The 17,464-nt window shown below is 32.0% G+C and overlaps 1 protein-coding gene across 2 annotated transcripts; it reads left to right on the top strand.

The window, feature by feature from the left end:
• Positions 1-4: 4 nt before the first annotated feature.
• LOC127728331 (isoamyl acetate-hydrolyzing esterase 1 homolog) lies at positions 5-16,477 on the top strand. 2 transcript variants are annotated; one of them, XM_052235679.1, is made up of 7 exons: positions 51-194; positions 2,123-2,300; positions 3,257-3,312; positions 5,870-6,086; positions 8,001-8,088; positions 11,114-11,232; positions 13,389-16,477. In XM_052235679.1, exons 2-7 carry the CDS (start codon positions 2,226-2,228, stop codon positions 13,560-13,562), a joined length of 729 nt encoding a protein of 242 aa, XP_052091639.1. In that variant the 5' UTR covers positions 51-194; positions 2,123-2,225; the 3' UTR covers positions 13,563-16,477. The 2 variants fall into 2 exon arrangements, with proteins under 2 accessions (XP_052091640.1, XP_052091639.1); XM_052235680.1 differs by lacking the exon at positions 2,123-2,300 and having other exon boundaries at positions 5-194.
• Positions 16,478-17,464: the final 987 nt, after the last annotated feature.

The raw sequence follows: 17,464 nt of genomic DNA, 5'->3' as shown, positions 1-17,464 counted from the left end.
AAAAACAATTTCCCTGCGAATTATCTGAAATTGGGTTATGTACTTTGTAATATTTTTCCTTTGATAAAATTCCACCTGTGCAGCACCACATTCATCAACAACGGATCAAAGAAGATGCAGATGTGATGTCAAAAAGTAGGATGTCAAGCAGCACATGGCCCAAGCTTCTTCTTTTCGGCGATTCATTGACTCAGGTAAACAGCAACGTGGGGGATTTGAGTAGAGAAAGTCATACTGACTTCACGTAACGCTGTCATTATTTATTATAAATGACGTCACCGACAAGCACTGAAGCAGGTGCTCGTATTTCATACTATTTGTGGCGGGATTTTTTGTTTGTATAAAACCATAAAAGTAATATTAATAGTGTATTCCAATAAAGGACTCGTGTATACATACAAATATTGATAACAAAACGATCATTATTAAAGATGAAAAGACAAAATATGAGATATATAATTGATAAACAATTAAGAGTTGTCTCCCATTACAAATTAGACACCCCCCTTTTTGAGTTTATGTAGTCACTTTTAGACAAATTACTGACAATTCACTATATGATAGGATCATCACAAGTTTGAAGTTGTTCTTATTTTATGTTTACAACAAACTATATAGAAAAATAAGCCATCCCAGTAACTGAGGTGAACATGAATATTATTCCACTTAAAAAAATCAGGCTCCATATGCATGATATATTTGCCACTGGATATTAAGGTAGATCGGGATCTAAATTAATTTTTTATTGTGAATAGCTTAAAATTATTGGTCTGAATATTTACTGAAATAAGCAAATTTGATCCAGGAATTAATTAAAAATTTAAATTTAAAACTTATATCAGGGGAGGTAACTCAGAAAATTATTTTTTTATAAAGAAATGTGTCAAAAGACAACCAATGACAAGGTTACTGATTTGTGTCATGCATATGAACATATGACAGGGTTAAACTATTTTTTTTTAAATCTCAACCATTCGATATATCGTGTTCAGTTTAAGGTCCTATAAAACGTTAAAATCAGTACTACAGAAAAAGGGCTTCAGTGTATGTTCACTTGTGTTAATATGTCTTTTGATTGAGTTAAGCCATTTCAATTGATATTTTATAGTGTGTCTTTCTATGTTGTGATGTTATACTATTGTTTCAGATAAGGGTGAAGGTTTGGTACTATTAAAACGTTTAAACTCAGTGCAATTGTTTGCATCTTCCTAAGTCAGGAACCTGATGTTCAGTGGTTGTCATTTGTTGATGTGGTTCATAAGTGTTTCTCGTTTCTCGTTTTTCATATAGATTAGACCGTTGTTTTTCCCGTTTGAAAGGTTTTACACTAGTAATTTTTGGGGCCCTTTATAGCTTGCTGTGCGGTGTGAGCCAAGGCTCCATGTTGAAGACCGTACTTTGACCTACATGTATAATGGTTTACTTTTATAAATTGTGACTTGGATGGAGAGTTGTCTCATTGGCACTCATACCACATCTTCTTATATCTGTTATCTGTATTTAAAAAATGGTATACAAGATAACAAACACACAAGTACATTGAACTCTCAACAAAATAAAATCTGTACCAGAATTACTGTGGATTCATTATTATTCGTTGGATACCAATTTTCGTGGGTTTCGTGGGTACAGGTGAACCACGAATTCAAATGTTCAACGAATTACCAATGTTAATTTGGCTTTGTATGTAGAGATTGGCAAAACCACGAAATCAAATATCCACGAAAATGCAAGAGTTCCTCAATCCACGAAAATTGATACCCACGAAAATAAATGAATCCACAGTATATGTTCTATTTTATTAAGCGAGCTTAATTCTTGTACCCACATGTTCCATTGAGATCTTGTACATGTCAACTAGAATGTTCAATGCCTTTCCAAATCTAGACTTGCCATATTTGTATATGTCATCATTGTTCAAGTACTCCTCTAATTGATGTTGAATGGTTAAGCATTGTTCTTAGATAATATTTTGCCCCTTGCATAACTGATATTTCTGAGCAGTGTATCAGCTTTCATTTCCATGTCTTTGTTATGGACTTCCAATCTTTTCATGTTTGTACTCTGGAGGTTTATCTTCCACACTACCTACAGTATTTATACATAAAACTTTCACATGTAGATACAATCAAGGACCAGATAAAAAAAATCCTGAACCTCAAGGCCTGTATTTCCTGTACACTGTCTTGACTGTGTGGGTATCCCTTTATAGAGATTTCTAAGAAATGAGTAGAAAAAAAATGTCTCACCTGAAGAATGTATGGCCAAAGATGATTCTTATAGGAAGTTCTAGTACCCAGGTGAGTCTAACTACGCTGTATTATGATAACTATAAAGAGAAGAAATCTGTATATCTCATCCAGATTTTCTTGTTGCTTTTCAGTTTAACAAGTTATATTTTGTTATAAAAATAAGAAGTCAGAAGTGATACACGTACTTACTATGTGTTGTAAAAATACAATAAATACATTGACATTTTCAAATCTGAGGAATTTTAAATATAGAATGATTGATTGATTGATTGGTAATTAATGCCACTTTCAGCACTATTGTGCTATTTTGTTGCAGTCAGTTTTTATTGGTGGAGGGAGCCGGAGTGCCCAGGGAGAACAACATACCTTCGGTAGGAAAACTGACAATTCTAGTCAATTAAGATTGGAGACAAGCACCTGCTGTGTGCAAGATTTCATACTCACAAACTCAGTGTTGACAGGCTAGTGAAACAGTAATTGGACTACTAAGACCACTCGGCCAACGAGGCCCCTGTTTGAATATAGCAAATTTGAACTTATACTGGTAAGTCTAAAAATTCGACAATATGGTTATTTTTTGTTGTTGGTTTTTGTTAAATGACTAGCTGTGCACTGTTGAGAACCATTGCGAGGTGGCTACCGATAGCTTACATCAGGCTGCTCCAAGGTTACTTCACACTGATGAATAATAGATCTTAATCCCAGATTGGGGGTTGCTGATTTATAAAAAAATGGCTTAAAAACTAATAATTTCCATAGATAACTATAGATCTGATTTACAATCTGGAGCTATCTAGATTTTTTTTTAATAAAACCTAGAAATTCCAATTGTACAAGATTAATACAATCTAAATCAAAACCTGTCCTCATGCTTAACTACCATGCCATGTGACCATATCCTCGATACTGTATATATTCCTATTAATAAATGATAGACAAATAGTGTCAAACAATGCTTCATTGCTAAATATATTATATTTAAAAGTTTTTTAATTATATTTCAGTATAGTTTTTCTGCAGATGGCTGCTGGGGTAGTTTACTTGCCAATTTCCTACAAAGGTCAGTGAAGTTCTAGAAGGTTATAATCCTATCATTACCATGGCAACAGAAGTACAGACAAAAAAATAAAAAAAATCATAGTTGGAAAAAGACCAAAGAAGGATAAATTCACAAAAGTCTTGAAAACTCAGTTCAATGGAAAGTTGTTTGCTGTATTTTCGATGCTACAGAATGGAAAAAAGTTTCCGCTCCATATTTGTCAAAAACTGATTCCATCTTTATTTTTACATCAGAGTTGATGCTTTATTAGTAGAATGTCATCATCAAGCCTTTCTGTGAAGAAGCTGGTTAATAGCATAGTTTTTGAAAACATATAAAACTGTTATATTTATTATTCACATCCAATCTGTTGCTATCTTCAGATTTTATTAACATTCTGTTTAAAGTTCTGCATCAACGATCAGTGGCGTAGCTAAGCCATTTTTAAGTGTATGCCCGAACCTCGGCGAGGGGTTTGAGGGTCCCCAGCGGGTACAGGGCCAGGAACCTCCCAGCAGTGGTCCGACGGAAGCTAAGGATTTATTGAGAGAGAGATACTATTTCTGTCATTAAAACTCATCAATAGCAACATACTTTAAAGTCTAATTTCTTGATTTTTTTCATGTATAATTTATTCAGTGTGTTGATTTGGAATCTAATGGCCAATAGTTGTTACTATGAAATATGTTTTAAAAGGAGATGTTGGGTAAAACAATCAATCAACCAAAGATCCAAACCTTTCGAAATATAAAAAAAGCAAGTCTACATTTTCAATGGTGTCGTTCTTTTGATTATTATGACTTAATCTAGTTTTCTCCCCTTTTATGCGCAAATTTCATTAATGGACAAGTACATGCAATAATAAATTTTCATAGATGGTCAGGTGTGATATGAACATATTCAAAGGGTTCTGTGGAATCCTGTGTCTCCCCTGGGATTGCTGCTGTCGGTTAAACTATAAAAAGTGAATCCATTTATCAGTCAAATACAGGATTTAAAAGAAATCAAACTTTTCTTTAAAAGTTTTTTCTTGATCTTGGAAGATAAGCTTCTGCTCAAGTTTCATAACAATCTATGAAAGTTTACAAATGTAGCAGGTGAAAAATATTTAATCTAAGACCTTCTGTTAATTGCCCCAAAAAAATAGTAAAATACTGAAAAATTAAAAAAAATCTAATTTTTAGACTGAAATTTGCTGACTGTTATAAAAGTCTTGAAATCATTTGAAAATAAAGGAATATATCTCCCCCATGCAAAGCTCTGATTCTTTGTTCAGAATTGGCTATACTTTAGGTACGTTTTATTTTGATCAGCTCTTGCAATGTTTTTATTAGGTTTTGGATTTTCAAATATTTCGGCCTCGAGCATTACAGATGAGACATTAATTGTCAAAATGCGCATCTGGTGCAAAAAAAATTTGTACAAGTGGTGTTAACATTTTTACATAAAATTCATTGAAGTTTTGACAAAGTAATTGATGCGTAACAAACGGTGTCTACTTGTTAACTAATAGAAACAATGTTCTTTTCAGTAAAATGCGGAAAAATTAAAAGTAAATTTTCATAATCATGCTCTGGATACTCTTTTGGTCATAAAAAAGTTTCTGCCTATATTCTGTAAAATTTCATAAAGGTTTTACAAATTTATTGATGTTTTAAAAAAAAATTTAACCACAGGCTGAACATAAATATTGACAACGCCAACGCCGATTACAGAATGTCTCGCAGGCTCGACAAAACTGCATATCGTATCTCAGCAGATAATGAATTGCTTTAAACTATAGGAAAGGGAGGATAATTCACAGTAGATTCAGATTTTGACAGAAAACGAACAAATAAATAATATGATACCATTTGATTAAAAAGTAAATTTCTTCCGACTGTTATTTTCAATTACAGTCAGTGGAGAAAGAACTACAAGGCTCATGTGCTTTTAGCCAGATGTTTTAATCTATTTAGATTAAAATATTTTTTCTCCAAAATTCATGTGTACGTCCAGGTGTTTTGACGTAAACGTGGCTACACGCCTGACGATGTACAGAATGTAACTAATGATATGTGAAGAAGGAGTCACTATAAATCCAAATCCAATAAACAATAAACTACAATTTATGAAATAAAAATTAAAATTAATTATAACTATGGCTATTTTAATGTCAAATTTGATCTGTTTTAAGGTTACATAAAGCCTAAAATATGTGATGTTAAACCTTTCACATTATGATTAGAAATTTTCAGCTGACAATTTTCTTGTCTGACACATTTATGTGCAAAAATAATTCCATTTATGCAATACAAATGTACTAGACTCCAACAAAAACATGGAAAAAGAAATTTTGCTAGTATTGCATTAAAGGGAGATAAAAATGATATGTTTCATTTTCAACCTTACTGGACATATACATACCTGTAGGTTTTAGAATAAATTTTCTTAGCTCCAACACATGTTTTTATGTAAACTTACATTATTATAAAGTTAGAATCATAGAGTGAATATCCTAAAGCTGAAAATACAATTCAGTTATCATCTCTTTATTAGTTATATTTGTGTCTTTAATGATTGTTATTGTTTTTTTTAGGAAATGTGATGTTATTAACAGAGGATTTTCTGGATACAACACAAGGTGGTGCAATAAAATGATTCCATCTATCTTAAGCGAGTTTGATGCTAAAAACATTTCCATGGTTACTGTATTTTTGGGTGCTAATGACTCTAATCTTCCCACCAACAAACAGCAGCATGTTCCTTTGGATGAATTTAAACAGAACCTACTGGAAATAGTTGAGAAAATACAAGTAATTTACTCTTGAGGGATAATTATGATCGTGTATTTTTTTATTTTAAAATATGTTTTAATTACATTGGAACTTTAATTTTCAATTTTTGTGAGCTCAGATGTTAAAAATTATCATTACAATGTAATTTAAAATTTGTAGAATTCTTGTCTCATTTGTGTTTATAAAAAGTCATCAAAGACCTATATTTTCTATTTTCAAATTCTTTTGAAAAGTTTTGCCTTAATATTAAAGAAGATATGATGAATATTTTACCAATTTCATTTGTTTTTGCCATATTTACCATAGATTGGGAATCTGCCATAGATTTGGAACCCACCATAGATTTGAGTCCTACATATATGTTATGTTTATATAGATAGTATAAATAGTATAATAGGAAATAATGTAAGGTAACATTATCTTTCCTGATGTACTGTGTAATCAGTTATTATTCTTATGGTCCCAATAATTGTGGACTTCATAGGTATAGGTGAACCACAAATTTCAGTGTTCACCAAAAGACAAGTTTACTACATGTATATACTTATGCAGAATTTGTCAAAACCACAAAATCAAGTACATATATCAAATACAGAAATATGGCATGATTGCCAATGAGACAACTATCCGCCAGAGACAAAATGACTTAGATTTTAGCAACTGTAGGACACCGTACAGCCTTCAACAATGAGCAAAACCTATACTGCAGAGCAAACTATAAAAGCCCTCTCAATAACAAAATGTAAAACAATTCACATGAGAGAACCAATAGCCTGATTAATGTCCAAAACAAGAAAGGAAAAACAAATATGAATCGATATACAGTAACAAAAATAATAAATAAAAATATAATTTTGTCTCCATATATAATAAATTGCTTCGCCGAGTGCAGCTGGATACTACTGCAGAGGTCCAACCCTGAGCAGTTGGGGCAAAAATGAACACAATATTCGTGCTTGATACAGGTCTGAATTTGGATTGAAATTAAATGTTTGACACATAATAGGTTTCTGACACAGAATAACTGTTTTGAATTGGTTATATGATTTGAATTTATATTCAATTTTTTGCTTTTGTGCAATTCACTATGCTGTTGCTAATTGCCCCCCCCCCCCCCCCAGAAAATGACATACATAATCATGTCTAAAAATAATATATCTTTATTCAGCATTTTTAAAAATAAATTGACAACAAATCACCTCAAGACAATACAAAATTTCTTTATACATAATTTTAAAGCAGTGTAAGGGAGGTAATCCAAATTTAACATTTTACTTAAAAGTGATTGTCCATTAACAAGGAAACCCTTGTTTTTCCCCCCTTTTTTGCCCCCTAATTCCTAAACGGTTTGAGCCATTACCCCCCAAAACCAATCCTAACCATCCCTTTGTGGTATGGAAACTTGTTGTACAATTTCAGAGAGATCCATACATCATTCCACAAATTATTGTCTGAAAACTAGAAAAATGCTTATTTGGGCTCCTTTTTTGGCCCCTAATTCCTAAACTGTTAGGACCATAACCCCCTAAAATCAATCCCAACCTTCCTTTTGTAGTTATAAATCTTGTGTTTAAATTTCATAGATTTCTATTTACTAATACTAAAGTTATTGTCCGGAAACCAAGTGTCTTCGGACGACGACGACGTGATACCAATATACGACCACCAAAATTTTTGGCGGCCGTATAAAAACTGGAACCCCCCAAAAAAATTAAACTTTAGGGTTGCCTATAATTGCATATCTCCATTTCATTTGAACTACAGTGAATAGTTGTCTCATTGGAAATCATACCACATCTCCTTATTTTTGTATCATTCTCATAATTTGTTGACAACAACTTGTTTAATGCTCCTCTCATGTTTTTGAAGGTGCAGTATTCATTCTCATTTTCAGTCCAGAGAAACAAAACTAAATTATCATACTTTTTACAGTCCCATGGTGTGCCTAGAGAAAAAGTTGTTATTATAGGACCACCAGCCAGTAACATTTCAGCTTGGGAAAAAGACTGTCAAATAAATGGTAAGAATCCCTGGTAAATATGTCATTGGTTTCATACAGAACTAATAGTAGTTTGTCTATGTACAAATAAATTAAGTCTGAACTTTTACCAATGGGTATATTTTACATCTCAATTCCTCCTTTTAATACCTCCAGTTGTTACATACCCATAACCTTTCATTTCTCTCTCAGGATCAAATGTGTGTTTAGGAACATTTTAAGGTATTAAACATTTTCACAATTAAATAACATTTCCTGATTATTGAAACTAAGTAACAATAGATTTCAACTTTTAAATTGAGCATACTCAGTGTCAATTTAAAAAGAGATAATTGGCAAAATGAGTAAAACATATAGGAAACTTTCTCATAAACATTAATAGGAAATAACAAATATATGAAAGTCAAAACAAACCTAACAGATATTGTTTTGTGAGCCAAAAATGAAATGTTAACTAAAGTTGGAAGGAATCTATTTCAAAAAGAAAAGATGATCCTTTTCCATGTTGAGTTCACAAGGTAATAGGTTAAGGCAAATAGGGTGTAGAATAGCTTGAAATTTGTGATATTATTCTTTTGAAATTTTGAACATACATGACATACATACTATCAAATTTATTGATGTTCATTATCCTGATGCTTGCTCTTGAAGGTCTTCACTGATAAGATTTGATTTCATGTGTGGTTTACAATTATGGCTAAGTGGATATAACACTCATATGCATTTGTCTGGCATTACATCCCCATTTTCAAGGGAGAAGTTTCCAGAAATAAAACAACACATATTTAAAAGATTTCCATTTTACAGGATAGCACAATTTTCTGCTCTGAGACCAAATATAAACATTCTTTAAAGTCATATGAAACTTTTGTTTTATTTTCTTGAATGGCTAAATTTTAATATAAAACAAGTGTATACATGATCTTTCTTGTAAAAGAAAATCCCTTACATTATCAAAATCTTCATAAATGTACTGCTATTGAATTATTGTCTTCCCGTACACTAATTCACCTTTAGTGACCTTTACCACTAGACCTCTCGTAAGAACTTCGGCCAATGCACAGTGCAAGTGCGAGGGGAAAACCGTGATGAAAGAATGTAAACACATGCACTGGAAGTTTAACAGCAATAACTGATTCTTAAAGAACACATTTAATACAACAAATCATTTAACAATTGTTGAGGAAAAGTTAAATTAACAAATGGGAAGGCATGGAAATTTAAAAAAAATAATATTATGGCTGTATCACTAATACTTATTTTTCACGAGCTGCACATGCTCTGTGATGATTGTTTATCAATGTCACGATCAGGTAAACTTCGGCAACACACTCAAAAGTTAATAAGCTTGTGCTCAACAATCACTGAATGAAATATTATTTGTCGATAATACGTTATAGATTCATAATAAATATTAAAACAAGTGCATGCAGGACTTAGTTTAGTATATATGCATGCATTGGTTCAATAATTTTGATAACATTAAAATTACAAGAAACCCATTTCATATAACTTTAATAATGTTGGCACTGCCAATTTTAAAACCCCTCCATCCTCCGTCCATCTGTTCATCCAACTAATAATTCCATCACAATTTTTCTTAACAGATTGACTTTATATTTGGTCTGCACTCTGCACCTAAGCACTGATGAGTTGTAAGGGGAGAGCACTTTTCAGATCTGTTGAACATCTACTTCCTGTTTGCCTATACCGTGTATTAAGTGAACTTAAAATTTTACATCACACTTTTCTCAAGTACTAATAAACAAAAAGACTGCAGCTTGGCAGTGAAGGTTGTAACATGTAAGCATTTTTTTGGATCTGTTTGCTGATACTTTGAATTTTTCAATATGTTGAATGAACTTTAATTTTTTTTGTCATTTTTTTCTCAAGTAAAACTGAACAGGAAGACTTTGTACTTGTTTTGGTTAGCAGCTTCACATTGATGAGTTGTAACATGTGAGCATTTGAGGTTTTTGTCAGACACCGACTTCCTGTTTGCCGATACTTTAAAATTTCAGTATGTTGAATGTACTTTGAATTTTTTTGTCACACTTTTCTCAAGTACTGCTGAATAGAAGGACTTCATATTTAGTCAGAAGCTTACCATTGATGAGTTGTAATGATCAAGTGTTTTCTGGATCTGTCAGACACCTACTGCTTGAATTTTTTCTTCCCCTTTTTGGGTAGTGAATGATTCACATAATTAATAGTGCTTCAAATAACAAAAATTTCTATTTGGAGCTACTGTATTTATAGACCTCTTATGTCAGTATATCATTACTATATTACTCTACAGAGGGATTACCAATTTTCAGTTCAATGTTCAATTCCCATACATAAAAAGAATTATCTTCATGGCCAAATTAATTAACTGATTAACAGTATATTTTTATGTATTTTTCTTTTTTTCTGGAGATTACAATTAATATTGAATGAACTGTGTGATATATTCTTTAGTCACTATATATATTTTATAGAAACTAAGATCTGTAAAGATGTGTGTTTAAGTAAGGTTGAAAAAATGTAAACCAGTTCATGTACCTTTGACCCTTGATGGGTCATTCTATAATTTGTACAAGTAAAACAAAGGTATAATGATTCATAATGCAGCAAACACATTTAAGCAGTGTAAAATTTAGATTTTCTTTAAACATGCTTTTTGTGAATCTTTTGTGGAAAATTGAATATAAGATACTGTATTTGAAATTTGTTTTAAGTGATGATATCAAATTGGTCATTAGTTTGTTATATGCCATGAAAACTATATTTAGTGTTTTAAACAGATACCAATTCAAATTTCAGTGTTCTTTTTATTTTTTTATTAATGGATCCAATTGTTAACCACCCATTTCAATCAATAGGCACACCCCTTAACCAAGGATATTACTCTCTTTGGTTTATCTACTGGAATTTTGTTTTCAGTATTTCTAATTAAGAATGAAACATACAGTTAATACAAAGATAATATAAAAGATATGTTTTGATTTGACAAAATGTCCTGTTTGATTCACTGTAAAAATTGCTTTTATTGGTTATATTATAGATAGGGTGTGCACTAAGAGTAATACAGAAACAGCCAAATACGCAAAGGCTTGTGTGGAAGCTGCCAGGGAATCAGGATGTTGTTCAGTAGATATGTACACAGAAATGGTGAAAGAAAAAGTAAATTATCCTTATGTTGTACTGCATCATGTGTTAAAGTTCATAATGACTTATTTTAATATTTAAATGGTTATAAATTACGGTAATCTGTTCATCCATCCATCCATGCCTTAGAGGAGGTATTACAAAAACTCATGTTTTCTTAAAATATTAAAGAATGTAGGTTTCATTTAAAAAAGCTCTCTTTTGATTTTTATACGCCCATTTACAGGACGTATAATGGTATACCGTATCCGTCCATCTGTCAGTCCATCCGTTATTTATAAATTTTAGATTTTACGTCTCCAAATTATGGGGTTTTATTCATTAAAAAAGGGTGATTTTCCAGTTTTCGGACAATAACTCAAAAACACTTTCACCAATTTGCAAAAAAACTTTGGTGAATTGTTTATATCTATTGGTGCGAGCTCCCCTTTGATTTTTATGAATTTTAGATTTCATGTTTCCGAGTAATGGGATTTTATTCATAAAAAAGGGGTAATTTTCCAATTTTCGGACAATAACTCAAAAGTGCTTTGAGTAGTTTTCATGAAACGTTGGTGACTGGTTTATATCTATTAGAATAACCTCCCTTTAGTTTTTTTATAAATTTCTGATATGACATTGAGGAGTTATGGAACTTTATTCTTTGAAAAAGCGACGGGCGTATCATGCGCTCATGGCACAGCTCTTTATTATTTCTTCTTTGTTTTTTTTCCCAGTTATATGATTGGACTTTTATTATTAAAATGTCTACAACTGACAAACACACAGCAGATAAAGTTTTCATATTGTTTAACAATTTTTGTTGTGTGTTTATGGTAAAATTTTTATTCTAAATATGCATAATTAAAATTCATTTATCTTTTATTTGTTTTCTATAACTATTAACATTTACTTTTCCTTAGTGCTGGTTCAGTTAATCCACATGCACGATTAGAGTGGTACATTTTTATGCCCTTGCCATAGCGTAGAGGGGGCATTAAGTTTTACCCTTATCCGTCCCGTCTGTCGCGTATGTCCCGAAAATTCGTTTCCGTTTTCTAACTTTAGTTTGCCTCAAGCAAATGTTATGAAACTTATACACAATGCTTATTACCACAAGATCGAAATTGGGTGGCATCACTTTTACCGTTCATGAGTTATGCCCCTTTATAGACATAAAAATTGCTGAAATTTTCGTTTCCGTTTTCTAACTTTAGTTTGCCTCAACCAAATGTTATGAAACTTATACACAATGCTTATAACCACAAAACACAGATCAAGTTTGAAATTGGGTGGCGTCACTTTTACCGTTCTTGAGTTATGCCCTTCATAAATTGAAAAAATTGCTAAATCTGTTGTTTCCGTTCTCTAACTTTAGTTTGCCTCAACCGAATGTTATTGAACAATGAGAGCATTCAAACCTGCAAGCAATTTCTAATAACAACATGTAGAAATATATGTCATTAACTTTTAAAGCAAAGAAAATTTCAATAATTAGTACATTGACTCATGCATATTTACAAAGGGGGGCATCTGTGGCCCATAGACACATTCTCCATTTATTTCTCATTGGTTCAGTGAATTTTACATTTTACCTAGCTGGTCCATTTCAATTGGCCCTGCTTGTAATTTCTACTCAGTAAAGTTTTCCTTTAAAATCCCTATATTCATATGATCATTCTTTTAATCAGTTTTCTCTGAACAGGTCATTTTTTTTTTTTAAGTTGACGCATCGATCGACTTAAATTTATAATTCTTAAAATTCCCGCCCACCCAGCTCTATTTTAATTATATTTTGTATTCAGAACTTTCTCTCCCTTGTGTATAGCAGGTTTTTTGAAAGATAGGTTTTTGTACTAATGTTTGAGTATTGTGACTGTCATTTGTTTTTTTGTGTTGTGTGTATAGTTTATGTTGTGTAGACCTGTAAGTTTTTTGAGATGCTGATCTAAGCCTAATAAATGTTTTTACATATTTTTCTTTTATTTGAAATTTGCCAAAGAGATTTAAAAGATTGAAGAATAATTTAGAAATAATTTTAATAGAACATTGATATTTTGTATGATTACCCGTTATAGTATATACAACAAAAAATACATATTCATTTGAAGCTTGTATTGTTGCATGACTGGAATTGATTTTTCGTTCACTGATGTACATTATAAAAGGAAGAATTGCTATTCTATTTATAGGACTGGGAAAACATGCTAAATGATGGCCTTCATCTCTCATCAAGAGGTTCTGAATATTTGTTTGAACTATTGAAACCAGTAGTTACCAAGGCAACAGCAGAATTGCCTATGTTATATCCAGATTGGCATCAAGTGGATACTGATAATCCAGAATTACCCTTCAATGGAAAATGAAACTATCACTGAAATGATATGATATGATTTAATTTTTATATATATAAAGCTTTTTAAGACAAATATATTTTATAAAGCATATATGTATATGATCAAATGTGCCTTTATTTGTTTGTTTTTTTTTTTTTTATGCTCCACCTAGGGGCATTATGTTTTTCGGTCTGTGCGTCCATTCGTTTGTCCGTTCATCCGTCTGTCTGTCCCGCTCCAGGTTAAAGTTTTTGGTCAAGGCAGTTTTTGATGAAGTTGAAGTCTAATCAACTTGAAACTTAGTGCACATGTTCCCTATGATATGATCTTTCTTTAATCCCAAATTAGAGTTTTTATCCCAATTTCACGGTCCACTGAACATAGAAAATGATAGTGCCAGTGGGGCATTCGTGTTCTATGGACACATTCTTGTTTTATATGATATGACTTGCATTCCCCCATTTGGGTTGTACTCTACTCTGAAGTCACCAGGCAGTCACTTAATTGTACAGTTTAAAAATGTGCTTTGACTTTTTATAATACCCACTGAGGATTTATTTTGCTTTCATATTACTTAGTCTGAAACTGCTCTGGCATCTGACAGCCTTTTATTGGGACATAATGGGGACCATGCCTAAAGTTCCTCAAACATCAAGGCAATCTCAGACTACTTATTACTAGTACTCAGATTTTGTATCAAGAGTGGCTAGATATTTTGGCAGGAACTTACTAATGCAGAATTGTAAGAATGCCATTGATTTTTCAGATCTGCTAGACAGTCACTTTCTGTTTGAAGTTACTTTGAATTTTTATTATACCCACTGTACTTGGATTTTTTTGTCTATGTCTAGTTATGAGTTTGGGTACAGTTTGCACACATCTTGTTTACAAATTATTGACAGAGAAAGAATGTTAGCCACTAATTTTGTAAGAAATATATTTCTATTTTGAACAAGATGTACTGTGAATAACATTGTCTCATGTAATTAAAACATTTAAAACAGCTGTTAAATTTTTGATCATGATACAAATGGTTTTTGATTTGATAACAGCCAAATATATTAATTGCTGCTTTATATAAAATCTTTATACTGTTGCAATTAAGGCTATTTACTTCGTTAATATTAATATATTGTACATATAATGAAATTTTACCCATTCAGAAAATTGGTTTTCTTGTCAGTAGTAGTCTATTTAAATGACATTAGAAGTGAGTGGTAAGACTTTATTTATTAGGAGTAAGAATAAGTTGGGTAATATGTCATCATGCCAATTTGGTTTTATAGTATAAAAGAACAAGAATCTTGTTTATTTAGTCATAGCACCACTTATAATACCCATTACAGGATACTTTTGGTTAGACATCAACAAATCAGTTGTGGAAGAAAATGTTTGGTCAGGTGTTTAGAATGACTGTAAAGTGTTTAAGTTCATTTGATTACAACCTCATTTTCATGGATCATTGATTATCCTTACTTATATGAAATCTGTAGTAATACTGATCCTAAAACTTTTAACATAAGATTCATTTATAATCAGAAAAGCAGTCAGGACATTTCTGCATACATACAGGATCCAAGGTCATTAGTAAATTTATATTTAAGTCCATCTTCTATTTGGCTGATAAATAAACAGAAAGAGAAATGCTAGTGCAAATGGATTGAAAATGTTATCAACCACAAACAAGGTTTTGATTTTATTAATTTGTCTAGTATTTTTCAAGACTCTACCGTTCAAAACTTTACACCTCCATATTTTGATAACATTGAGCCACCTATAATTTCTTATTCGTATAAAAAAAACCAGTAGAAGTTTAATTTTTAATTATACGTCAGTTACATCAGACGTCAGTATAGAAAATTATGCTCCTTCAACATGAGACTGTGAAACATCAAAAGTTTAGATATGATCCCTATGGCCATGTAATTACAGGGGACCTCAACATCGTTCAAGACCAAGAGGTTATAAAATTTCTGAAAAAAGGACCAAAATATCGTCCATTGTCGAAAATAAATTAGGAAGAGTGTCGTCAGGTGATTAAAGATGCTCTTTCATCCTATTGTAAAAAAAAGTGTAAACGGGAGAAATCTGACAAAAAGTCACTTGATTCCTATTTAAATATTAAAATATTAAAATGTCTGAATATTGTTGATATTCGCATATCACATTTCGAAAATAATTTAGAAATAAATTAAAGAGTAAGTAACACGCTCATTTCTAGGATTAAAAACAAAATTCAAGTACTATCAAAGCGTTTTGTGTTTGTACTGGCCTACAATGCAGCCAACAATGTGGTAGTGGTATGACGTAAATACTACACGGAAGTCCTTAAGAATGAAATTATACATTCAACTACATTCAAGGCCGTACGCTCCACAGAAAGTCATATAGGAAATAATCATGTCACTACCACAGCTCAGCTTAAGGCCTCCTCTGAACATTTGAAGGTCCCCACTATGTATTGGTTACCTAAACTACACAAAAAACCCGTAAAATATTGTTTCATCTTGGCCTCTAGTAAGTGTTCTACTACTAATCTTTCAGTGCTTTTAACGAGTTCCTTAACTAATGTCAAAGAACTTATCATTAATTTTTGTAATAAAACATATGAAAAGAGTGGAATTAACCATTTTTGGAGTGTAAAAAATTCTTTGGATGTTTTAGATAAATTACGTGCTTTTGATGGTCTTTTTGATTTGGTTGACAGTTTTGACTTTTCCACTCTTTATACGGTGTCTTCCGGATTGAAATTACAAGTAAAATAGTAATGAAATTTTGTGGGACAACTGGGAATATGTTTTTGGGACAATTGGGAAGTTTAAATGTGGGACAATCGGGAATTGTTTTGATAATGAATAATTTGTGTTTATAGTGTGTAGCAGTTAATTACAGATTACTAACCATTGTAACTTATAAAATATGAAATAAACATGATCAAATAATAATATTTACATATTTTATTTTGCACACATAGTAGGTACAATTGAAGTATAAATGAATATAATACGAAGTTATAAAATAACACATACCAAGCACTTCTCAATTCTACATAAATGTTTATTAAAGAGTTACAATTAAGCACACATAATAAACAGCTAAATATGAATAGCACACATAATAAACAGCTAAACTTATTTTCCAAAAAGCACACACATGACATGAAGAGCAGATACTTTAAAGCACATACAATGCAGAAGGAACAACAATAAAGCACACATAATACATAAGCACAACAATAAAGCATGCATAATTCATAACATAAACATCACAACATATCATATCATATAACAGCGACTTATTTAGTCCAAGTGTAACAAATTAGAGGCAATGTTAGTATACTGAAACACAGTAACTTCACCGTTCTGGCGTAAAGACGATCTTTTAGTTCTTGTAAGCATTGATTGATTTGTGTGTATTTTAATCTCTTTGATGGTCGTACCCCCCTCCCCGTCTTGGTACTGACTGATTGTCACTTCGTTTGCTGCTTGCTCTTCTCTAGGTAGTTCAGTAGCATGTATAATTTTTGTTGAGATGGTTTTTCGTCCTTGGTTCTTAGGTTTGGTAATAGTTCCATAGCTGCCTGCTGCTATCAACCCAGTAGGTTGTGACATAGTCCGTAAACTGAGTGTTATTTGCTGTTGAGTCCAAAATTTCAAGGTTTTAAGTGGATGGAACTAGACGTCTTCTATTTCTGCACGTGGTACCAGCGGAAGAACTGCTGTCCTGCGTATAAGTTGACAACAAATGGAAGTTTTTAACGACCTTGACTGGCTATACAGCCCTTGCACGGTCGGTTATAAGTTGATGGAAGTCTGGTTGCCTTTTATAGTTGGTGACGCGTCCTGGTGATTGCACTTTACGGCAAACACACCCGGTATATTTGAAAAAAAACATCCTTTTATTTGTGATTCTTGGAAAGGCTGATATGGCAG

This window comes from Mytilus californianus, unplaced genomic scaffold, assembly GCF_021869535.1.
Source record: "Mytilus californianus isolate M0D057914Y unplaced genomic scaffold, xbMytCali1.0.p SCAF_2, whole genome shotgun sequence".
Classification (NCBI taxonomy): domain Eukaryota; kingdom Metazoa; phylum Mollusca; class Bivalvia; order Mytilida; family Mytilidae; genus Mytilus; species Mytilus californianus.
Note: the sequence above shows the minus strand (reverse complement) of the source record. Positions and strands in the feature narration are given on the sequence as shown.